Source organism: Chiloscyllium punctatum, chromosome 4 (assembly GCF_047496795.1).
Source record: "Chiloscyllium punctatum isolate Juve2018m chromosome 4, sChiPun1.3, whole genome shotgun sequence".
Lineage (NCBI taxonomy): Eukaryota > Metazoa > Chordata > Chondrichthyes > Orectolobiformes > Hemiscylliidae > Chiloscyllium > Chiloscyllium punctatum.
In genome coordinates this window covers 32,427,972-32,454,460 of record NC_092742.1, presented here as the reverse complement: position 1 = coordinate 32,454,460, position 26,489 = coordinate 32,427,972, and the positions used below count along the sequence as shown (strand labels likewise).

The window sequence follows — 26,489 nt, the reverse complement described above, 5'->3', positions numbered from 1 at the left end:
TTAACTATTACTTTCTAATCCGAATAGAGTTGCTCCTTTCTTGTAAGGGTCTAGAACACCTGGGCATACTTCTTGTAAATTATTTGATTCCTGTCACACTTCCTACGCCATTTACAGTCTTCATCATGTACTCCTATAATTATCACAATCTTTATGTATTGAGAGAGAGGGCATCCTCCTCCCTTCATTCACAAAATATCTTTTGTAATACATTATTGTAGAGATTATCCAAATGTGCTGAGCCTGGCTAGTAAATTGGCAGTTTGTGGCCTCCTGTTGAACGATATCGCTGTTTAAAATTTACAATCTCCATTGGTTGTTAAGGCACCAACTAGTTCACAAGTTGCTCAAGAGTCAGTAAAGAAAGTTCTTCCAGAAACAAAGTTAAAAATCACATAACACTAGGTTATAGTCCAACAGGTTTAATTGGGAGCACTAATTGGCACTCCAAAAGCTAGTGCTTCCAATTAAACCTGTTGGACTATAACCTGGTATTGTGTGATTTTTTTTACTTTGTACACCCCAGTCCAACACCGGCATCTCCAAATCATTCCAGAAACATTATGATTAGTTATTACTTTTGCATTTCCTTTTCTCATATAACTTACCAGCTGTTCAGTAGAGCCCTCTCGCCCATGAGTCAGAAGGTCATGATCAGAGTACCATTCAAGAGTAGTAAGTGCCTAGCCAAGGCAGCCACGTAGGAAATTACTGCATTCTTAGAGATAATGTCTTTCAATGAGGCATTTAAATCCCTTCTCCCTGTTCAGGTGAAATCAAGTGTCCTCTGTGTTGAAGATGAACAAGGAGTTCTCTTGTAGCCTATCCTCACCATAACCCTCCAAAGAGATCAAGATGAGCGTCTATCTCACTGCTGTCCATTGGAACCTTCTATCTATTAGTTAGCTGTTTAATTTGTGAGTAAAACCAACAAGCAGCCATCAAAAAGGAATGTGTGATCTGTGAAAAAATGTGACACATGCAGAGAATGTGAGAGAAATCATACTTGTATTATTAAGGGTTCCCTTTTAGATAAACCCAGGCCAGACACCAAGACTTTTATTCAAAGAGTTATTTATTTACACTTGATACCTGAGTTTCTTCTACATTTGTGCCCCGTGCTGCTCCAATTACTACCTTCCTGCAGACTCCTCGCACATGACAACTGGCATCTCGGTTGTGTCAGAATGTACCTCAGAGGCTTATCATTAAATCCTATCTCTGTAAAAGAAGTGATAAACTTTCCGTTTGCCCCTAATGAAATCACTTGCTCAAGAATTACTCATTTTTTAAAATGAACATTTTTTTCCCTTTTGCTGATAACCCAGAATTGACTAGAAAAAAATATTACGCCATGGCAAAACCAGTAATAAACCTGTTGTGTTTGGAAATTAACATGCTGACCATAAAGGTGCTTTCTGAAGTGTACAAGATGAGCTGGAAACGAGTCTCTATCGTTTGCTTATTTTACTAATATTTCCTTCCAGGTTGTTTTAAAAAAAGTAACAACCCATATCTTTCTGCTGCTTGCGTATTGTGCTAACATAAATGGGGACACAATATTACCCAGCAAAATAAAAATGTACAGCAAATTATATTGTTCACTCAATTAAACGGTTGCAACAAAGCATTTTTTCATATGTGGGTAGTGGGAAATGTTAGATGAAATCCAAAGATACCCTGGTTCCCTGAGGTACCTGCTTTAATGGAACCCCAGGCAAGTATCCCTCACTAATTGCAATTCTGAATGGGATGGGGATACTCATAAATGGATAAGCTCGTGCATGAGGAGCAACAATTGACTTCATTTCTTTATGCAACTCTTCGCTCAGTTGTCTGCAACAAGGTGGACATAAAAAAGGAGTCCTTCTCTCATGGATACCTTTCCCCAATCCAAATATATTAATCTTCTGAAAAAAATCCAATTTAACTAAGTTTTCTTGAGTTAAAGAAAAAGTGAGTTTTTTAACCTAATAAAATGCGAGAAAGATAATGAAACATGGCAAACATACACAGGTTAGAAATGTGAGGGGAAATTTAAAAAAAAAGAGGTTAAAAGAAACCTGAGTATTCAAGTCAGACTTTGGCCTTTATTTCTCTTTAGCTACATACTCAGGGTTGTTTAGCAGAAATTCCCAGCTATGCCCCTTCACAGCAGACTTGAGTACAATGGACACACAAGCTAGCAAATGAGCCTGCCAGCATACGGAGACCAGAGGCTGCAATTACGTTTTTAACCCTCTTTGTTATGTGCTCCTGGAATGATAAAACACAAACATGTGTTTCACACAGAGCACAGATCAGATTTTTTTAGTGACTATCTGAAGTTTCCTTGACAGACTTCAAGTGTAACATTCCACGATTCCTCTTGGATTCATTGTAATCCACGCAGCAATTTTCAACAGCCAAAGAATTGACAACCTCAGACATCTTTTGGCTTGTAGATCTTTCTAAATAAACACATGTTGTACTTAGGAGTTCAGTATATCCATAAGTAAATTGGAGTAATGATCTATTTCCATGACAAGACTCATGGAGGAAGAATTATGAGTAAGAAAAATACTGCTTTTTGATTCCAAGTCCTTTAATAAAATATTGTTTTGATTAACACATTCACAGAGGCAGTAGTCCAACACCTTGTGTCTGCACAAACAGCGCAAACCTACAAAAATTATCAAAAGAACGGGCAAAGTCATTTTGGGATGAATTATTATGTGAAGCAGGTACCAAAGGTGATTTAATGATTCTAAGGTGGTCGCAACCATTAGTTAGAAAGTCTTCCTTGCTATTAAATATGCAATAAAATAATTCAAACTACATTAATTATGCAAAATGTTTCTTTTAAAATTAACACAAAAATGAGACTAAGTGACTGCTCATTTAAATAAAGATAAAAGCAGTTAGGACAGAAGCCAAATTGTAAATTAATTGGTGTTGATTTCAGCCCTAGTTATGATTACAGCTCAAATCTCTCTGTTAATTTATTTCCCACTGGAATCCTGGTCTGGTTGAAATGAGGTTAACCATTTTTTGGTTGGAAATTTTGTTGGTTGGCATATCTCAAGCAGTTAACATTCCCACTTATATGAGTGGAAGATTTTATGGTGTAGGTTGAGATATGAATATATGGCAATAAACAATAAATCATATCCTGTAAATAGTGCCACAGGACTTTTTATATTCACCCAAACAGGCAGCAGACCTTAAATTAAAACTCTCATGAAAAATCCATGAGGCATTTTTTGCTGTCTTTTATTTGCACGTGGCCGTTACTAAATTATCCTGATGACTAAGGGCAGAAGGCAATAAATCATGTGAAGAAAAGAAGGAAGTTTGCAAAGATGATTAATCTCCAAAACAGCCAAGTTACATCGAGTCAATATCTGTGTTTTATGGCTTTAACTAGTCTGTCTCCAAACTCACAAGCCAATGATAGACGTATGCAGCAAGTCTGAAGGAGGCAAATTCCAATCATGGCTTGTCAAAAGCACAAGGGGAGAGATTACAGAAGCTCTGCTGTATCTGTGGCAATGTGGTGGGCTAGGACTTCTGCATATCTAGTTGCAAATCCTAGAATGAGTGTAGGGACCCACATTATTTACCATGCTAGTTATACTGTAGGAACTCTAAATTTTAGTATCAACTCCTTCTATGGGAAGTCTATCTGCACCATGAGCATCTACTTATTACTGCCTGTGATTGGCCAGAGCTGGCAGGATGTGGGAGTACTGGTGTATGGCACATTATCAACTTTAGTGCAGAAATGATGCAACAATGATAAGCAGTTCTTCTGGTTACAGTCAAAGAAAGAGCACAGGAAACAAATGCTGGACTTTGTAGAGTGCAGGTTGACCTTGTGTGTACTGTGTATCATTCTGGGCATTGTCCTAAAAGTGCAAATTATTTGGGAAAATATCTAATGAGCTATTAAATAGAGTAGATTTTTGGTCTGTAATAAGATACTGGCAATTCTTAGGCTGTGTGCATTTCAGCAAGTCTGGCAGCATCTGTGGAAAAGAAAACAAAGGATTGAATCACACCTTATTTTGGCTGTGTCATTTTTTGTTGAGTTTCATGATGTTTCACTCCATGAGGCCTAATAAGTTTACTCATGCAATTTGTACAAATTCGATTTATTAACTGTCCAAAACATGTGGTGCCCCTCTCCTCCAAAGCTAGCTCAATTCTCCCACTCACCATAGCTGATGAACTGGCTACTGCTGGGATATCCTGGAATAGATTCTCACCCCTGGATGTAGCACCATTTGAAACCCAGGCTGTACACCCAGTCAAGTGCTGGCAATCCCAGAATTGCCATTCACCATCAGTATAGTGGCACAGCAGCCATCACCCAATACTACTCAAGGCACTGAGGTGGCACAGCTGACACTTGCTTGGACATGACCTACCCCAATCGCTGTTTAAACACCAGGCTTCATGCCTCACCAGTCTGTAGTCTCCGAGAGTACTGATAGAGAAGACTGTGTGCAGTGCCCACTGGAGCCCAACATCTCATCATTGTTCACTGTAGGACCGTCACAGAGAGGGAGGCCATCAAACAAGGCATAGCACAAACATTTTTTCACAGGAACCAAAATTGAACAGAAATCAAAACAACAGAGCTTGCATCTCCTTTCATACGAAAAAAAGCTGCTTGCATCTTAAACAACAAGCATTTTACAGATCACTATTGATACCATCTATTGATGAATTTCTCAGTATTGTGATATGGCTCGCCCAGTGCAATGCGTGTACAGTCTGTTCCATTATGTGCCTGGGATGAGACTGGAATGATGCAGATATACTTCCCAAAGAAGGAGTTGATACTGCAGTTTAGAATTCCGACAGTATAACTGTTAAAGTACTAGCATGATAAATAATGTGTGTCCCTATGTTCATTCTCGGATTTGCAACTAGATATGCTGAATCCTACAGCCTGGCCTGTGGCACTGATCCTGCTGTCTGGGAATGAGATGAAGTGGTGTGATCTGGTGCAAAAGTCACAATTGGCACAGATTGGTTGAATAGCTTTGATTTATGTGGAAGTCTCAATAGCTTTGTTGGTAGATGTGAAACAATGGGGTGGGTTACACAAAGCAGGTGAAGTGCGTCAACCAAAAGCTCCATGGCCCATCTGAAACTCTGCCGTCCTGCAGTAATATTAGGCTGGGGTAACCCTGATTAAATCAAACTGGAACATCTATTCCCATCCGAGAGGAATCCTCACCCCACAGAGTTTAGCCAGACCCAGCAGCACCAGGATCAAGTAATGGCCCACTGTTGTGACCACAAGCAGTTCCCAGTGAAGAAGGCGTTTGGATCGTGGACTTCTGCCCAGTTTTGGAAACGTGACTGGGTCAACTTGGCACACCCCAGAGGGTTGGCGAGGCAGGGTGGGGTGAAGGGGAGGTGGTCTGTGCTTTCGAAGCTGGGAGGGCAGGTTTCAATGGGAGCTGCAATCTTGCTGGGGGATTGGGGAGTGGGATTTGCTTGCAACTGGCGGAGAAGATCCCTCCCAGAGGAGGTATCCACCTTCCTGCCCGTGCATTGCAAACTGTTGGCTTCCCACCTCACTTCTGCCTTCCCCTACTTGATGTTTTAGCAGCAGGGATGGAATTATGCTTTTAAGAGGTTGAGGGGGTGACCTTGTAGAGGTTTATAAAATCATGAGGAGCATGGATCAGGTAAATAGACAAGGTCTTTTCCCTGGTGTTGGGGAGTCCAGAACTAGAGGATTTAGGGTGAGAGGGGAAAAATTTAAAAAGGACCTAAGGGGCAACTGCTTCATGCAGAAGGTGGTGAGTGTATGGAATGAGTTGCCAGAGGAAGTGGTGGAGGCTGGTACATTTACAACATTTCAAAGGCATCTAGGTGGGTATATGAATGGGAAAGGTTTCGAGAGATATGGGCCAAGTACTGGAAAATGGAACTAGATTAGGTTAGGATATCTGATCAGCGTGGATGAGTTGGACTGAAGGGTCTGTTTTTGTGCTGTACATCTCTATGACTCTATAACGGTCAGGACGGTGGCTCAGTGGTTAGCACTGCTGCCTCACAGCACCAGGGACCTAGGTTCAATTCCAGCCTTGGGCAACTGTCTGTGTGGAGTTTGTACACTCTCCCTGTGTCTGCATGGGTTTCCTCCCACAGTCCAAAGATGTGCAGGTCAGGTGAATTGGCCATGCTAAATTGCCCATAGTGTTAGGTGCATTGGTCAGAAGGAAATGGGTCTGGTTGGGTAACTCATCGGTGTGGACTTGTTGGGCCGAAGGGCCTGTTTCCACACTGAGGAATCTAATCTAATAAAAAAAAAACCCAAAGTAGTCATTAAGTAGATGGCCATCAATAGGCCCATGGGTGGGTTACCTGCCTGGTGTGTTACCCACCCACTGTAACATGGGAGACAAATTGGTAGACACAAAGAAGGCCACAATTTTATTTACGCCCTTCCCATTACACACTCACCACCTTCAAGTGGGGTGGGGGAATTATCGGAGGGGGTTCTTAAATCACAGCTACCATTTAACTTCGATTCTTAATGAATTCTGCTGAAAATAATGGAACCAAAAGTGTGTAAATGTGTTGCAGATTGTCTCTTGTGATGTATCTTGCAGAATTAGAAGGAGCTAGCATATTTCTCCTAGCTCTGCAAAAGAATGGCAGGTTTGCTGGGTTTTTTTCCCAGAGTTGCCCTCAGCCTGTCCCTAGATTTAGCTCTCGGCCTCATACTTGCCTGAAATTTCAACAGCATGAAGACGAAAATTGCATGAGTGTCTGAATGGCACCCAGTGCTCACCTGATTTATCCTCATGGGCTATGAGGAAGAATTCACTTTGAGTGCCCCTCTATTCCACCATAGCACTGTTACTGAAATAGCCTGCGGGTAGAGGCACTAAAAACATATGCCTTGATGATGATTTTTATTTTGTGTGTATGATCTACATTCACCAAGATTTGATGCTTTGAATATGATGGCTCTGAGGAATGTTAGGACGAAGTAATAGAGGTTCAGTCATTTTCCAGAATTCATTTAAAGTCAAAATTGTGCCAGTAGATTGATGTGTGGAAAATCCAATGCTCCTCAAGAAGGCATAGAGATAAGTCAAGAAATTAGGTTCATCCTAAATTAGGACAACTAAATTACAAAATCCTTGGAGATGCATGATTTAATCAGGACTGGCCAAGAAGGCTAGATAAATCAAGATGGAAGAAATTTGTTTGTGTCTGAAACAGACAGATGGGAGATTAGGGCTCAGGGAAGGGTAGACCTGAGCTCAGGGAACAATGTGCATTGATCAGCTCAAGGTGCATTAGCACCGATCATTGGACCTTAAGGCTTCCTTGTTGTTTTATCAAGGAGCTCAGCCATTTTTCAAAATCCCACCACTAGCAGCATGATGACATTTCAAGTATCATTTCCACCAACCTGTCCATTTCTGATCTGGGTATTTTGCAACCAACAATTCTCTCCACTGAATTTAGACCCTGACTAATCATCAGTGGTAGGCAATGGACCACTAGTAATTGCAAACAGAAAAGCTTATTGACTTACAAAATAGGATAGTTTATTGCACCATAGCAATAGGTACAGGTTACATTAACTTGCTAGGTATAATTCTGTTGACCTGCAGAAGCTTACAGGATACATCTGCTCCCTTTAGGTATTCATTCGGAACCATCTCCACCCAAAGATAGTGTGCCATCATCAGATTGGGCAGAGCACAATGTAACATGAACAGGAATTTTTTTCCTTTCCTTATACAATAACTATTGTCAAGCCACTGAGTTCCAAATACACAATTGGTGCCCCTGGGCTGCACAGCAGGGAGGCAGAAGCCTTGAAGGTTGTGCTGTTGGAGATTTGGAAGGTCGACCGTGGTATTGGCCACAACTGTTCAGATACACAAATCCTATTTAACAATCTTTTGTTTTCACTTTGGGAAGTGCAAAGAATAATATGTAGTAAGTCAACTTAAAGGAGACATACAACCAGCCTGCAGGCTATAGTAATGGCTAAGACATTGGGAGGAGTACCTGCTACAATAAATCAAGTGCCCCGCAGATTAGAAGGTCCAGGTAAAGGGAAGGAATTGGTGGACATACACCAATTGTTACTGTAACAAGGGAGAGAAACAGTCATTAATTTTGGGCAACAATACCACTATTAAAAATACTAAAATTAGCTTAGTTTTTAAACAAAGGACATTTCTTTTTTTTTAAGGATTTGTCTAATTTATCTGGATGAATTCAGCAGATGGGGCCCCATGATTCTGAGTAGAAGATCAACCTACAACTCTCTTTCAGACAGAATTAGTCAGTAACAATCTTAGGGGATTCCCACTTGATTTACATGATTTCTTATCAATATGATAATATTTAAACAAAATGTGCCAAACTTGCAAAGTCAGCCTAATGTAGTGAGCGGTAATGAGGGTCAAAGGTGTATCATAGTCAAACATTTTGTTCCACCCCTTTTCCAGATTGTTCAGCATTTCCAAAAGTTACTAATATTAATCATGCCATTCTTGTTTTATTAATTATCCTTTTACTATTACAAAACCAGTGGTAAATGTTTATACTGAATGACAGCACACAAAATTCCAAAAAGTTATTTGATTGACCTAGTGTCTTTTGTTTTATTCACTCATTGAGGGGATAGGATGTGGGTGTCGTTGTCAGTATATATTCTCCAGGGCGGCACGGTGGCACAGTGGTTAGCACTGCTGCCTCACAGCGCCAGAGACCCGGGTTCAATTCCCGCCTCAGGCGACTGACTGTGTGGAGTTTGCACGTTCTCCCCGTGTCTGCGTGGGTTTCCTCCGGGTGCTCCGGTTTCCTCCCACACTCCAAAGATGTGCAGGTGAATTGGCCATGCTAAATTGCCCGTAGTGTTAGGTAAGGGGTAGATCTAGATGTAGATGTAGGGGTAAGGGTGGGTTGTGCTTCGGCGGGGCGGTGTGGACTTGTTGGGCCGAAGGGCCTGTTTCCACACTGTAAGTAATCTAATCCCTAACTGCCCTTGTGAAGTTGCTATTGAGCTGAGTTTTTTGGAACTGCTGCAATTCTTGGATGTAGGGACATCAAAGGGGTGTAATTAAGAGAGTTCCCATGATTTTGATTCAGCAACAGTGAAGAAACAGCAATATATTTCCAAGTCAGTATGGTGAGTAGATTGGAGAGGCAACTGCAAATGATAGTGGTCTCATGGATTTACTGCCCTTGTCATTCTCGGTGATAGAGGTCATGAATTTGGAAGGTGCTGTCTAAGCAGCCTTGGTAGATGAAACACACTGCTGCAACTGTGAAACTTGAAGGTATATATTAAAGATGGTATACCATATAGCATGTTTTGCTCTGGGTTGTATTTTCGCAAAAAGAGGGCTGTGTGGTCAAGAGGTTAAATGTGTAAAAGAATATGGTACATTGAAGGTTAGAGACATATAAGAGGAAAGTAGCAATGTGGGAAGTGAGATTCGGAGAATGGCAGTAAGGAATGAAGAAAAATCCGAGGATTACACCAACATTCAAGCTTTGGGGAATGTAACAAAGATAAAAAGTGACAACATTAAAGTGTCTGTATCTGAATGTATGTAGCATTCATAACAATGTAAACACATTTATTAACTCCCTTTCAGATAAATAAATATGATTCAACAGCCATTACAGAGAAGTAGCTACAGGATGGCAAGAATTACATCTTACATATTGAGGGGCATATCATATTCAAGGAGATTAGAAAGCTGAGCAAAAGTAGAGTAGTGGCACTGATAATCAAGGACAGTATTTGTCCAGTTGTTAGAGGTGACTTTTATTCAGAAGATCAGGATGTATGATCAGTTATTGTCATTTATGGAAGTGGTCTACTGATACTCTTAACAGAACCTCAATGGAAACAAAGTACATACGGAGAAATATTGGATGCTTGTGCTAAAGGGACACCAATAATCATGGGCAACTTTAATCATAGAATTTCTACAGTGCAGGCAGAGGCCATTCAGCCCATCAAGTCTGCAGGAAAGGTATCCCACCCAAACCAACACCACCCACCCTACCCTGCCTTTACCATGGCTAATCCCTGGAATCTACAATACAATTTATCATGGCCAATCCACATATCTTTGGAATGTGGAAGGAAACCAGAGTACCCAGCAGAACCCCCCCACGATGGACATACGGAAAATATTCAGACTCCACACAGCCAGTCACCCAAGACTGGAATTGAACCCAAGTCCCTGGTGCTTTGAGGCAGCAGTGCAAACCACTATGCTACCACAACTGCGGATAAACTGGAAAAGTCTGATTGGTAATGGTAGCCTTGATGAGGAGGTCCTAAAATGCTTTCAAGATTGTTCCTTAAAGCAGCACATCCTGGAACCAACCAAAGGACAGATTACATCATACAGTGTGACAGGACTAATTCATTAATTCAGAGTAAAGCACTAGCAGGTAGTAGCAACCACAACATGATTGAATTTTACATTTTTCTTGACAGGGAAGATTGGACCTAGGACTGGCAGGTGGGACTAGATTGGGTTGGGATATCTGGTCGGCATGGACGGGTTGGACCGAAGGGTCTGTTTCCATGCTGTACATCTCTATGACTCTTAAGAGCAACAATGTAGGCATGAACATTTTGATAGCTGAAATGAACTGGCATACTTGGCTAGGGGATAAAGCAGTAAAGATGTAGTGGCACATGTCTAAGGGACCATTTCAGAATAAGGATACAGGTAGTTAACATTCCTACCAAAAGCAAAAATTCTAAATGAAGAACCCACCATCCATGGTTTACTAAAGAAGTTAGCAAAAGCATCATTCCAAAGAAAATCTATATAATTTTACAAAGATGGGTGACAGATAGGATAATTGGTCAGAATATGAAGAACAACAGGGCATCACTAAAAGATTAATCAGGAGATTACATTTGAATATGAAAGGAAGACAGCTAGGATTGCAAAAAAAAGGATAGCAGGAATTTCTACTGTTATTCAAAAGGAAAAAGAGTAAGTTAAGTTAGTGTTGGTCATCTAGAGAATGAGAATGGGATTATTTGTAGATAATAACAAAATTACAGATGAGGTGAACAAATATTTTACTATTATCTTCACTACGTAAATACAAAAAATGTTCTAGTAATAACTGTGAATCAGGAGATAGAAGGGAGAGTGGACCTATGTGAAACTGTAATCACGAGATAAGTGGTAGTAAGCAAACTGATGGAACTGCGGCTGACAAGTCTCTGGGACCAGAAGGACTTCATCCAAGTTAGCTTGACATCTGTCATGGAGAAGGTGTTAAAATTGAAATACCAAAGTAAATATGTTATGCTTTAAGCAGGCCATGATAAGGCCACATCTCAAATACTGGTTTGGTTATTCAAGAAAGGACGTAAGTGCCATTGGAGGTGATTCAGAGGGTGATTACTAGATTGACACTTGATATGAAGAGATTGTTATATGCCAATAGGTCAGATAGTCCAAGCTTGTTTTTCTGGAGTTTAGAAGAGCAGGAACAATCCAATTAAAATGTATAAGAATACTCTTGACAAGAAGGACAATTTAAGGATGTTTGCTTTGGTGGGTCCATCTAGATGTAGGGGACATGGTTTTAAAATTAGGGGTCACCCTTTTAGGACAGAGATAAGGACACCTGTTTTCTGTGAGAGGGTTGTGTGACTCTGGAACTCTGCCTCAGAAAGTGAAGGAAGTGGGATCACAGGATCACAGAGTCGTACAGCAAAGAAACAGGCCCTTCAACTCATCACGTTTGTCATAAATTAAACTAACCCCATATACCTGCATTTCGTCTATTGCCTACTATAGTCATTGAATAATTTTAAGATAGGTTCTAGTTGGGCAGGGAATCAAACGGTTATCCGGCTTAGATCAGAATGTGGAATTTGAAGCACAAACAGGTCAGCCATGATTCAATTGAATGGTGGAGCAGGTTTGAGGGGTGAAATGTTCAATTGCATCTCTTCTTTCATATTTCTGTATCTTGTATGTTTGTGTGCTGCTAGGCTTTTTAAGTGTTGTTGGAGATGCAACAATCCAGGGAAGTGAAGAGCGTTCCATCATGTTCCTAATTTATTCCTTGTCGGCATTAGGGAAACAAGAGATGAGTTACTTGCCACAAACTTGTCAGCCTCTTGTAGCCAGACTATTTATGTGGTTGGATTAGTGGTGCTGGAAGAGCACAGCAGTTCAGGCACCATCCAACGAGCAGCGCTGCTCGTTGGATGCTGCCTTAACTGCTGTGCTCTTCCAGCACCACTAATCCAGTATTTGGTTTTCAGCATCTGCAGTCATTGTTTTTACCCTATTTATATGGTTGACCCACTTCATTTTCTGGTCCATGGTAAGCCCCAGGATGTTGATTAGAGTTGCATGTGTTCTTTAATGAATAGAAGAAATGAAGCACAAATTTGTTCATTGTTAAATATTGTATCTTGAATCTAGTTTATTGGTTATTTTAGCATGTGCGTTTAGTTATTTACTATTTCACAAATACTACTTTCCATTACATTTTAATCTGACCAGTACCACTGTCATGAGACTCTTAATAGTTAAAAAGTAAATCTATTAAAATAGTTGGCCCTTGTACTATAAATAACCACAACCAGCCAATTTATCTTACAGTCTTTACTAGCACTTCAGTATTAAAAAAGTAGCATTACCTAAACAGTTTACGTGACTGCTTCTTATCAAAAAATTGCCCTTTTATAGACAGCTCTAATTTCCACTTCTCTTGACTGAGGAAATTCCTTCTATCAACTGAGATAAACTGCAAACCTTTGCTAAAATCTAATAGCTTCATTAGTGGGGATTCTCTCATGACACAAAGAGTTATTTTGTGTTATTTTCATTGTAACTGCTGGAGCATGATACATTTAAGAAATTGTGTAGCATCAAATCAGAACAGTTAGACAAGTCAGCCTATGCCATTCGACATAGATGGCTGCAATGATTTGTGAACACAGCTACATAACATTTGGTCTGATAATTTGGGATAGATATACACAGTATGAGGTAAGCAGACAATTGCAAACAAACATAGGATCAAAGAGACACACAAGCAGGTTCATGCTGGGCAATTACTATCTTCAAAAAGAGAGAATCTAACCATTACTCTTTGACATTCGATGCGAGTCACCATTGACCAGAAATTGAACTGGTTTTATATTAATACAACGGCTACAAGAACACATCAGAGGCTAAGAATCTGGCAGTAAATAAGTCCCCTCCTGACTCCCCAAAGCTTGCCCACTGTCGACAAGCACAAGTCAGGAGTGTGATGGAAAAGTAAACACTTGCAGCTCCAACTGCATCATGAGGCTCGGCACCATCCAGGACAAAGCAGACTGTTTGATTAGCCCCATATCCACAAACATAAACCCCATCGTGCTCAATACAACAGTGTGCACTGTTTCCAAGTGCACTGTAGAATTCACTAAGGCTCCTTAGAAAGCACCTTCCAAATACGTAAGGACAAAGACAGCAACACATAGGAACACCACCCCCTCTAAGTTCCAGTACAAGCCATTCATGATGCAGACTTATCTTTCATTCTTCATTGTCATGGAACTCCCTCCCTAACAGTTTCATGGGCTACCTACATGAAATAGCCTGCAGTGGTTGTAGAAGGCATCCCACCACCACTTTCTCAAGAGTAACTAGGGATAGGCAGTAGTACCTAGCCCTGGCCCAGCCTGCAATCCCTATCTCCCATAGATGTGTTTTAAAAGAAGCCATGTGCACTCATGCATACACAGGAAAACACACACCCACTAATTTACCGAAAAACACAAAACAAATCTGAAATAATTCAAACCCAAGATCAGACATAGATGAACAGATGAAAGCAATTGCTATTGATTTTAATATTCCTTTGTTCAGCTAACATTTTGTAAATACTACAATAAACACCACCCTGTTCCTATTAACATAACACTACTGTTATTTTTAGAGCACACAGCCATGCTTGTAAATGGTTATAAAGAGGAAGCAGTGATTGTTTCACAGTTTTCTCTTGAGCCTAACAGGAACTGAAGGTGGTTGGCCGACTGTTTCCAAAATACAACAATGACAAGCAATTGGGATTTAAAAGTTTATTTTCAGCTGAGGTTTAAAATGGGTTTAGAAATAAGGATAATATCGAGGATATTACTAAGTCCAAACCCTTCCAGCCGACTTTCCTTCAGGGATGGGGGTGGAAGAAGAATGCAACTACTCTCATCCCCTCTTAAAAACAGTCTTGGATACAAAAGTCAACTATTCACTTGTAATAGCAAGCAATATACTAATTGTAGAGTAGGAGTTCTCCTATTGGGGCTGTTAATCTGGTCCAATCAGGGAGCCCTGGCTGACATAAAATGGTGACTGTCAGGAATAATGGACCCCCTGAATGCTTGACTCAGTGAAAGACAGTGCTGTTGCAAAAGGCTATGCATTTGTAAATGAAGGGTGATTGTTTTTTTTTTAAATTCATTTTTGGGATGTGGGCATCGCTGGCTGGCCAGCATTTATCACCCGTCCCTGCTGCCATTGAGAAAGTGAGCTGCCTTCTTGAACTGCTGTGGATTGATTCACAATGCTATTAAGGAGGGAATTCCAGGATTTTGACCCATTGATCGTGAAGGAATGGTGATATATTTCCAAGTCAAGATGGTGAGTGGCTTGGAGGGGACCTTGAAGGTGGTGGCATTCCCATATGTCTGCTACCCTTGTGCTTATAGGCCGAAGTTGTTGTGGGTTTGGAAGGTGCTGTCTGAGGATCTAAGTAAGTTTCTGAAGCGCACTGTGTAGATAGTACACACTGCTCCTAATGGGTGTTGATGGTGGAGGGAGTGGATGCTTGTGGATTCAGTGCCAAACAAGCGTGCTGCTTCGTCTTGGATGGTGTCAAGCTACTCGAGAGTTGTTGGAGCTGCACCCATCCTGCCAAGTGGGGAGTATTCCATCACACTCCTGACTTGTGTCTTGTTGTTGGTGAATCATAGAATCCCGACAGTGTGGAAACAGGCATTTGGCTCAACGAACTTCACATCAACCCTCTGAAGCATAACCCACCCAGACCCATTCCACTACTATTTACATTTCCCCTAACTAATTAGTTAACCTACACATCCCTGAACACTATGGGCAATTTAGCGTGACCAGTTCACCTAATATGCACATCTTTGGACTGTGGGAGGAAACAAGAGCACCCGGAGGAAACCCAGGCAGACACAGGGAGAATGTGTAAACTGCACACAGACAGTCGCCTGATACTAGAATCGAACCCGGGTACCTGGAACTGTGAGGGATGCCAGCCTCTGAAGAGTTATTTCTAGTAAGATAATAATAGCTTTAAACACAAAGTAAAAGGGGCCATGAATGAATTATAGATGTTGTTCGGTCGGAACTTCGATACTCGTAGCCAGGATGACAGCTGCCTGAGTGCTTTCAGGCAAGTTTGTGGAAGTCTGACCTCTCATTGTGGCAATAAGGCATTAGGTCTGGCTGTGCTGCAATGGGAGCTGAAACATAATGATGGAGAAAGAACAGCCCTTATTTGTGTAGCACCTTTAGTGACCAAAAAATATCTCAAAATACTTTACATTGAATGGGTTTTCTTGTTTCACCTAAGTGCAATCACTGTTGTGATGCAGGAAACCCATTTTGCAGACTGGCACACCAGCAGTGTGGTGATGGCGAGATAATCAATTTGTTGTGATGTTGATTGAGGGATAGATATTGGTCAGGTTTTGGGGACACCTTGCCTGCTTTTCTTTGAAGAAGTGCCATGGAATGTTTTCCATCTCCCCCAGCAGGCAGCTGGGGTCTGATCCAAAAGGCAGCCTCGCTGACTGAGCAGCGGTCCCACAGTACAGCACTGAAATGTCAGCCTCAGGTTGTGGGCTCCATGAGTGAGACCTTCTGACTCAGAGGCAGGAGAACAAGCAACTGAGCTATTGCTGAAACACACAGTGAGTCATTGTATCATGATTGATCCTGCATGCGTTCTCATGCATAAAGGATGCTCTCCAGACTCTGTGCAAAACCCTGTTTCAGGTTGATGACAGAATCTGCCATTCTCCTTAACAATGATGTACTGGGCTTTCACTCTCAGGCTACTCCCATCAAAGCCCTCTGCAGTAGACGATCATGCCATCTGAGGGGACTGATACCTCTTCCCACATTGTAGCTGCAGCCCACTGAAGACTCGTAATGCCATAATCCCAGTTCTGTTCCTCTGCAAACAACAGGAAGTGTCTGAGCTGATGGTTGTCGGTGTGAGACCAACTGGCCATGTTTTGTTATGACCAACCTCCTGCTCTGAGACTTCACACCTCCCTGCCACTGCCTGACCCAGTTCCAAATCAGAAAGGAAGGCACAGGGTCTGACTCTGATGAGGGGAAGTAGAAAATTGTAAGCAGTCCACAGGTACACCACCTCCAGCTTGTAGCTAATAGAGATTGTGGGCAGAGGTGGGGAGTAGGACATAAGAGGGTGGATCAGATAAGAACTTTTCACTGCCCTTGATGGCTTCAGCCTTAGTCACAGGCAACCACAGATACACCAATGGGCGGCATGGTTGCTCAGTGGTTAGCACTGCTGCCTCACAGTGCTAGGGACCCTGGTTCAATCCACCCTTGGAGTGACTGTCTGTGTGGAGTTTGCACATTCTCCCCGTATCTACGTGGATTTCCTCCAGGAGATTCAGTTTCCTCCCACAGCCCAAAGATGTGCAGGTTAGGTGGATTGGTCATGCTAAATTGCCCATTGTGTCCAGGAGTGTGCAGGCTAGTTGGATTAGCCATGGAGAATGCATGGTTGTAGAGTAGGAGCGTGTGGGTCTGGGTGGGATGCAGTTTGGAGGGTCAGTGTGGACTCAATGGACCAAATGGTCTGACTCTACATGGAGGGATTCTAGTGATTCCCAGCAGTGTTTCCTCCACAGAGGAAGAGACATGCAACAGTACCAGTCCTCCGTTAGTGAAATTCCACTGCCTTCAACTTGTCCTGCAAAAGAAAGGGAGGTGTGTCAGTGAGTTTTGTGCAGTGTGGTTTGGTGAAGTGCATACCATGACCAAATAGCTGTGAGATATCTATGCTAAATTGGTAAGAGATAAATAAGAATAGGACTGAGATATGAGTTGTGTTTTATCAAGATTATTGATAGACTGGTGAACAGCATACAGTAAGCAATGCATCAGCCCAAGGTAGGAATTGAATCAGGATCCCTAGTGCTGGGAGGTAGCATTACTAAACACTGAGCCACTGTGTCTGTCATTGGTCTGTCTGTTGCGTGCCTATAATTAAGGCTGAAGCCTTCAAGGGCAGTGGAAAGTTCCAATCTGATTCACTCTCTACAGACAACTCCGATAAGGTCACTAAACCTGTGGTACTTCCTCCAGTTCCATGTGGTTCATCTGTTGGTGTCTATAATGACAGTCACCTGCTTCTACTGTCTTCTTCGTACATTTCTGGCATTGTTTTGGAAAGCCAAGGTGCAGATTTGTTAACTTGTTGAACTAGTTCTCCCTCATCTCCAGCTCCTCTTTCATGATTTCTGATCCCAGCTACAGCTAGACTATGCTAAATTCTTAAAAGGTGCAGTTTAATGATGTAGGCTAGCTTTAAGTGATGCTGACCTCAGACAGCCTTGCGTCTCCTGCTGAGATCTGGCACCATTCATCAGCATCATCCAGATAATTAGCAGGCAGCAGGAAGTTTGCTTTCTGTCTGCATTACTTTGAATGCAGCTTAATCATAGATTTTGACTCTTACTCCTGAATTTGGTAGACAAGCAGTAATTGGACATTGGAATGCCTTCAAACAGGAGACTGAATGGGTACAGAGTAGATATACTCCCATGAGAAGGAAAGACTTGCAAAGTTAATGCTGCCAAATGACAAAAGCTACAAAGGTTGAAATGGGGCAGAGAAAAGATTGTAAATGCATAGTAGGAAAGGGCCAAGATGATTTGGAGAAAGAAGTGCAGAGGACGTCTAAAAGAAAAAGGAGTCAGAAGCCAAAGAGATTATGAAAATAGATTATAAAAGAAAACACAAAAGCCTTTTATAAACATAGTGAATGGGGAGTCAAAGGGAGGGTTTAGCTGATTATGGACTGAAGAGTCTTTTTTAATGTAGGCATGGCTAAGGCACTAAATAATTAATTAGCAGTTGTCTCCATTAGAGAAGAGGATGCTGCAATGTAGTTTGGTCACTGACATGGTACTTGAAAGGTTGGCAGTACTCAAAAATAGAATGATCACTTAAATCCAGATTCTAGGTTCTCAGAGGAAGTACAGAGGCCTCTGGAGAGTCTCTGGCCACAATCCTCTAGTGGATATGGGGTTGGTATCATCAGCTATGGAGAATTACACACCCCTGTTTGAAAAATGCTGGACTTGGAATTGACAGACCACACAATTAGCCTAATGTTGGTGATGAGGAAATATGTAGAGATAATGATCGAAGATGAAATGAATTGGCACGAGGAAATGGATGGGTCAATAAATGAAAGCACAGATTTGATAAAGCCAAATTTTGACAAATTTGATTGAGTTATAAATTAGGAGCAGGAGTAGGCCATTCATCCCCACAAGTCTGCTGGGATTTCAATAAGTAAATGCCTGATCTGACTGTGGCCTCAACTTCACTACCTGCCTACCCTCAATAACCTTCAACTCGGTGGTTTCTGATGAATACAAGCATTTCTCTCCCTTCATTCCCTCCTGCCATCTCATTCAGTGCAGTGTCCAAAACATTTGAAACCCACTCTTGTCCTGTGTTGTAGTATTTTTGAAAGGTTTCCAGCACACATTCTTGCACAACTGTTAGTGCACGCTGCAGCCTCAATATGTCTATCCTTTAAGTTGTGCGAATCATTCACAACTTTGCCTGCCATGCACTCATCCAAGTAACTAAGAGATTGGCTAGACACTAAAATCATTGAAATCAGCAGGTGTTATACCAATGGACACAAAATATTCCTACATCAAAGTCCATGCCCTGTGTTTAGGCCCTATTCCACTTCTTGAATTCTCCCCTTAGTTTAAATAGACCAAATTGTGTTCCCCACTTTGTTATACCTGCAAATTCTTCTTGGAAAGCAACACTGAGCGATCTGTTTCAGTTTACAGAAAAATAGGTGTTAGCTGCAATTGTCATGCTCCATTTCTAGTCCAGTGATGCAGAGCTCTTTCAAATGGAACCACTCGTGCACAACTCAGCACTTGACAGATGGATATTGTTTTTTCGTAATTATGCTGTAGATCTGATCTTTTTGGAATTATGTTCACTGATATTACACATCAATATACACATGAAATGGATGGGGACTTGGGCAGATTTTCCAATACTTAGCTTTCTGGGGTTTTTTTTAACCAGTTCAGCTTGATTCTATTTGTGCTTCTTATTTCCTATCACCCAATTACTACAATTTAGCATAATTCATTCCTATTTCCAGAGATTCATGGTGAGGAAAGATTGCTCCCTCTCAAACATGGTACTTTCAGTGAATTTTCCTGGACTTGGTGGAATGCCTAATATTCAAGATTACTCAATAAAAGAAAATAAAACGAGTGAGTATTCTTTCTCTATCTGTTCAGGTTGCTTGCTATGATAATGACAAATAACTAGATCTTTTTATCATGTTGCAAGATCTGGTCACTGGAACAGCTAAATAACCACAAACACTTTACTTTTCAGCACAGTGAACTAATTATAGTACATTCAAGAAATAGTACTCTACTTGTTGTATTTCTTGTGTTATCAGTAAATAACAGATTATGGAGCATGGATTGTTTTACTGATCTACTTAAGAGCTCAGACTGTAAGTTGCAGTTATGGATAATTGTGTATGTATCCACCTCTATCTTGATGTTGCTGGATCACACATAGTACTTGGTCATGTGGTTTCATCTTGCTCCTTGACTCATTCACATATCTAGCTCTTAAAGTAACACAACTCTGAAATCAATAACATTATCACCCTTTTTTCCCACAAGATAAAACTAAGAATGAAAAATGTGTACATTGGAGTAGTTTCAAAACAGAAGTAATAATTGAAACATTGAAGAATAAGGAATCAATTTTACAATCATTCTGGATCTTGTGATTGTATAACCTTCCAGAGATTGAAACTGCACACTTTGTGTAAGAAAGATATGTAGGAATCGTGCATGTTATTAATGTGTTAATTGCTGTCTTCATGGGTCTTCCTCACCTTCATTATCCAAGCACTTTTTGTGTGGTTAATGCAGAAGTAGAGCATTGTACAATTCACTGAGTTGGTTTTCCTATGTTTGCAATGTTGCTTCTTTGTTGTTCAAACTTTGGGTAACTCTGCAGGTGGCCATGCTCTCTGTGTGGGATGAGAATCTCTGACCTTGATGGGCCAAAGGGCTTTTATATATGTTGTGTACCACTATGACTATGAGCTGTCCTATGCACAGATTGGGCAGAACTGCACATCGGTCATGCACCATCTTAATTTCCTCTTGTTTTTAAATAAGCCTGAAAATATGGTAAGGTGATGACTTGGCTGTGTCTGTCTCACTTGTCTTTCAAACACAATCTCTGCTAGTGACAATTAGTCCCTGTGCTGTTGTGTAGCTATTTTAGTACCAGTTAAGTAGCAGGCATCAAATCATGTCCCTGCACTTTTACTAGAATTTGCGCAGGCTGGACATGCACTTGTCAATGGTTTGTGCTGAATCAGTTCTAGTGATTTGTGATCTGTTTCCATGTGATCTGCCTACTGAACATGTATTGAATCTTGTGACACTGAAAACTAGAGCAATGTTTCAGATTCTAGAGTCATAGTCATAGAGACGTACAGCATGGAAACAGACCCTCCAGTCCAACTCCTCCATGCCAATCAGATATCCCAATCTAACCTAGTCCCACCTGCCAGCACCCAGCCCATATTCCTCCAAACCCTTCCTATTCATATACTCATCCAGATGCCTTGTAAATGTTGCAATTGTACCAGCCTCCACCACTTCTTCTGGCAGCTCATTCCATATATGCACCACTCTCTGGGTGAAAACGTTACCCCTTGGGTCTCTTTTATATCATTCCCCTCTCATCCTAAGCCTATGCCCTCTAGTTCTGGACTCCCCCCACCCCAGGGAAAAGACTTTGTCTATTTGTCCTGTCCATGCCCCTCATGATACCTTGAAAGAATAGGATTGTGTTTGCAATAGACCATTGGATCCAAATGCAATTAATTTGCTATCTTGCATGCTGCATGCTCCATGTCCTTTCTGGGAAGCATTGATTTCCAGGATCATCATCTACTTTCCATAATAACAATGTAGGATACAAGTTCACACATAATTGTTATGGTACAGAAGGAAGCCATTGAGCCTTTTTGTCTGCACTGACTATCTGAAGGAGCATCGTGACTCTGTGCCATTCTGCTGCCTTTTCACATTACTGTGAATGTTCTTTCCATTTAAATAACTGTTTAATGTCCTCTTGCATAGGTTCAATTAAACCTATCTTCACCATAATTCCAAGCAGTGCATTCTGAACCCTAACTACATGCTCTGTGAAAAAATCTTTCACAGGTCACATTTGCTTCTTTTGCAAGTTACCTTATACTTGCACCCTCTCAATCACAATTCTTTTGTGAGTGGGAATGGTTTCTCCTGATCTAATCTGACTAGACCGTCATAATTTTGAAAACTTCTGTCAAATCTTCTCTTCACCTTTTCTCCTTCACGGAAAAACAGTTGCAACCTCTCCAATCTATCGGAACTGAAGTTTCTCATCCCTGAATCCATTCTTGTAAATCTCTTCCGCACTCTCTCCTGAGCATGTCCATTTTTACTAAAATATGGCACCTAGAGCTGTGCAGAGTACTCCAGCTGACATTATTTCACACTGTGTCTGTAACGAAATTCATCTGCCACCTATCCACCCATTTCAGCAATTTGTCAATATCCTTTTAAATGTCTACATTGTCTTCCTCATTGTTGACAATGTTTTGTATCATCTGGAAACTTGTGTCTCCAGCACACCAAGGTCTTTTTCCTGGGGAACTCCACCATAAGCCTTCCTCCAATCTGAAAGATATTATTAAACAATACTCTTTGTTTCATATCCCTCAGCCAATTTTGTATCTTTGTTGCTACTGTCTCCTTCATTCCATGACCAATAACTTTCCTAAATATCTGTGGTATGGCAAAATGTTGAATACCTTTTGGAAATCCATATCCAACACATCAACAGCCATCCTTCATCAGGTTTCTCTGTTACTTCTTCAAAATACTTCAACAAATTAGTTAAATTTAATTTTCTCCTTAGAATTCCATGCTGGCTTTCCCTAATTAACCCATATTTTTCCATTTTGACCATTAATGTTATCAGAGTAGTTGTTTCAAGAAGTTTCCCCACCAGTGTAAGTTAAACTGTCTGGTCTGCATTTGCTGGGCTTATCCTTAGTGGTTTTGAACAAAAGTGTTAATTTGTATTCTTCCAGTCCTCTGGCACTACCCTGAGTCGAAGGAAGATTGAAAGGAAATTACCATTGCTTCTGCAATTTCCACTCTCCCTTCCTTCAATTGGAATTATCATACCCTTCCTTGGAAGTATTGCGTCTGGTTACACTGTCTTTTCAAATTAAATACTGACAGTTTATTCAATACTTTCTTTTTATCATTTTTCAATCTTTCTTGTGACTATGTTTCCTCCTTTGACATCATGGTCTGGGTAACATCTCCTTCCTTCAGAAAGACAAATGCAAAGTAGGCATGTAAGACCTCCGTAACACCCTTATCTCCTTGTGTTAAATCCTCTTTTTTGGTCACTAATAGGCCTAATACCAGATTTGTGCAGTTTATATGCCTATAGTAAACCTAAGGATTTCCCTTTATGTGCACTGTTAGTTTTTTTCACAAACTGCATTGTCTACTCTTTTTCCATCAACCTATGGAGCCAGTCTATGTGGCTCTGCTTTTGCTCCATTGAAGTAAGCTCTTCCCCCATTTAATTATTCTTATTCTGCATCATCCTTTGTCCTTTTCCACCATCATCCTCAATACAAAGATCACTGTGCCGTAAATGCTCCCCACTGATACTTGCTCTGATGGTCCTATCCTAATTCCCAAGATGCTGTTCTAGCAGTGCCTTTTTTTTTTGTTGGACCAGAAACATTCTTCTGAATGTCCAAAATTCTTGTGAACACAATTTTCCTTCTGCCTTTTTGGCTGTCACTTTGAGTATATATTCCAATGTAATTTAAGTCCTGGTTATTACTAATCGATGATGTTTTACATCCTTGCTGGTTCTCTCTAGACTACCCTGAGTGGTGTAATTACACCCATTGTGCCTGTAGATCTAACCAAATCCCCTCTGTCTTTGAATCCCCCAGGGCATTCTCTTTTTTTTTGTAGCACTATACTTTTCTCTTTAACTGATCTACCACACACCTTTTTGTTTCCTTTCCTATTTTCTGTGAACACCATGTAACTATTTTTAATACTCACTCCTGTCCTTCATTGAGCCATGTCTCTACTATTGCCACAACATAATTTCGCTTGGAAATTTGTGCCTACAACTTGGATTCACTACATGCAAGGTAGTTCTGAAATAAAATCTGTCTTCCTTCCTTTATTGTAATTCCATGTATTAATTTAATATTCCCTATTCTATCAATCTCTGAGTGGCTCTGCATCATGATAATATTTTTAGTATACTTCCCCCGCCCCCCATTCCACCTTCACATTACAAGCGTAATGTTCCTTGTTTTATACTTGCTGGTAGACATCCTCTTGCATTACTTACAATAAGTCAGCTGGGTGGCATGGAGACACAGTGGTTAGCACTGCTGCCTCACAGTGCCAGGTACCTGGATTTGATTCCATCCTTGGGCAACTGTCCATGTGGAGTTTGCATGTTCTCCCTGTGTCTGCATGGATTTCCTCCAGGTGCTTCAGTTTCCTCCCACAGTCCTAAGACATGCAGGTTAGGTTGTTTGGCTGTGCTAAATTATCCATAGTGTCCAGGGATGTACAGGCTAGGTGGACTAACCATGTGAAAGGCAAGGTTATAGGGTATGGGAGTGGGTCTGGATGGGATGTTCTTCAGAGGGTTGATGTGGACTCGATGGGCCAAATGGCCTACTTCCACACTGGAATAGGGGATCTACAATAGGTTGCTTTATGATTATCAAAACATACAAAGTAGTATATGATTTTTCAGCAGTTGAGGTTAATGCTTGGTAACCTAAGGTATCCTGAGGAAATTGTTGGGAAGTAGAAAAATTAAAGCTTGAGAAAGCTCGGTGATTTAGGTCACATTTGGAAGCATACAAAGCCATATTTAATGCATTGTTCATTTCAATTGATTTAATGAAATATCAAGCTTTTACTGGGAAACCTCCTTATCATCTGGTACTCTAGCTGCCCTGAGGAGATGTTGGCTTAATAATGATTCCCCATTTCCTCAATGTAACAAAAGCTGGGTTTCATTGACCTCTTAACTAAGGTCACACACAGTACGAGTTCCACTCAGGCAGCAAATCTTTTTTTTAAAAAAGTGGGAAACAAAATGATCACTGAGGAGTGATAGGTCCAGAAGAAGAGGGATTAAGGTGGGATACCTAGAAGTTTAGATGTTCTGAATATCCTGTACCTTTTAACAGCAGGATGTCTTTTAAATATTTTCCTATTGAATTCCTGCCTGACATCGAGCATGTTATGGATTAGTGGTGCTGGAAGAGCACAGCAGTTCAGGCAGCATCCAACGAGCAGCGAAATCAACGTTTCGGGCAAAAGCCCTTCATCAGGAATAAAGGCAGTGAGCCTGAAGCATGGAGAGATAAGCTAGAGGAGGGTGGGGGTGGGGAGAGAGTAGCATAGAGTGCAATGGGTGAGTGGGGGAGGAGATGAAGGTGATAGGTCAAGGAGGAGAGGGTGGAGTGGATAGGTGGAAAAGAAGATAGGCAGGTCGGACAAGTCAAGGAGACAGTAACTGAGCTGGAAGTTTGAAACTAGGATGAGGTGGGGGAAGCAGACTGTTTGCTCAATGAGAAAGTCAGCATCAGAAGGACATTTAGGAGCAGTAGAGAGAGAGCAACATTGATGTCATGTTTTTTTTTGTTTTTTTGTTTGTTCCTGGAATATGGGAATGAAGTAAAAGACCAATAATTGTTTCCAATTTCTAATTGCCCTTGCATGTGTGGCAGAAAACCTTGAACATCTGTGTTCCATCTATGTAGGTATTCCCACAGCGGGTCAGGCAGAGAATACCATGACATAATGACATGAAGTAACAGTGAAATGTTTCAAAGTTGAAGTAACTTGGAGGATAACTTGTATTATTAGTGTTCCCATACACTTGCTGATCTAGTCCCTCCATGTGATATAGATCACAGACTTGGAAGGTGCTGTTAATGGAGTCTTGGTGAGCTTCTGCAATGCATCTTGTGGGTGGTACACATTGAATGCACAGTTTGTTGCTTGTGGAAGAAATGAATGCTTAAGGTTTGACTGCTGATCAAGTAGGCTGTTTTGTCTTAGGTAGATGTCAGGCTTTTTGAATTTATTGAAGCTGTATTCATTCAGGCTAATGTAGAATATCCCATCACATTCCTGACTTGTGCCTTGTAGGTGTTGGATAGAATTTAAGATTTCAGGAGGTGAGCTACTCACTACTGGTGACTTTGTCTCTTGACCTGTGACTGGACTAGTTAAGTTACTAGTCAATTTTAACTCCCAGGATGTTGTTAGTGGGGAAATTCTGTAATGACTGAAATGTTAATGTGTGATTTATCCCATATGGATTAGCCTGGGACTTTGGCTGTAAGGAACGATTCATGAACGTGCCAGGTTGTTGCTGCATGACTCATCTAGGGAGCAGTTCCAAATTTGGCACAAGTCCCAAGAAGTTGGTGAGGAAGCCTTTGTGGGGTTAACTAGGGAGAGTGTGTCTTCAACATTGCCTGTGCTGATACAAGCTGGAAAGGCGTTGGCTTAGCTCAGTTGCCTGGATAGCACAGGTTCTAACACTGAGTGAAGCCAACAGCAAGGGTTCAATTCCTATGTCTATTGGAGGTTAGCATGACAGATTCTCATTCATAACATCTTGCCTGAGACATGGCGACACTTAGGCTAAATTACTAGTCATCATTTTCTAATAAGACTCTCGTAACTTTACCCTTGCCAGCTGGTTGATTCAGTTTTACTCCCACTTCATCTTTCCACAGAGTTTTGATGTAACTGGTTAAGTAATCTATTTAAGAGGGAAGTTAAAAGTCTGTGACATCACTGTGGGCCTAGAGTCACACAGAGGCCAGAATGAGTAAGAATACCAGATTTCGTTCTGCAAAGCAGAATAGGCAACCAGATGGGTTTTTACGAACATCCAGTACTTTCATGACTATGAGCATTTTATTCAAAGTTTAAAATTGAACTTACTATATTTACTTGTGCAAAAGTCCAATTTCTGAAACACAAGTCTCTCCTAACCCCCACAGGACAACAGGTGGCA

The 26,489-nt window shown here is 41.1% G+C and overlaps 1 protein-coding gene across 3 annotated transcripts in view; it reads left to right on the top strand.

Annotated features, from left to right (window-relative positions):
- rin3 (Ras and Rab interactor 3) overlaps nucleotides 1-26,489 on the top strand; it is a 140,298-nt gene that overhangs the window by 9,940 nt on the left and 103,869 nt on the right. For all 3 annotated transcript variants that reach the window (XM_072568326.1, XM_072568324.1, XM_072568325.1), the window contains exon 3: nucleotides 19,459-19,573. In XM_072568326.1, the coding sequence (XP_072424427.1) occupies nucleotides 19,459-19,573 (115 nt within the window). The remainder of the gene's footprint in view (nucleotides 1-19,458; nucleotides 19,574-26,489) is intronic.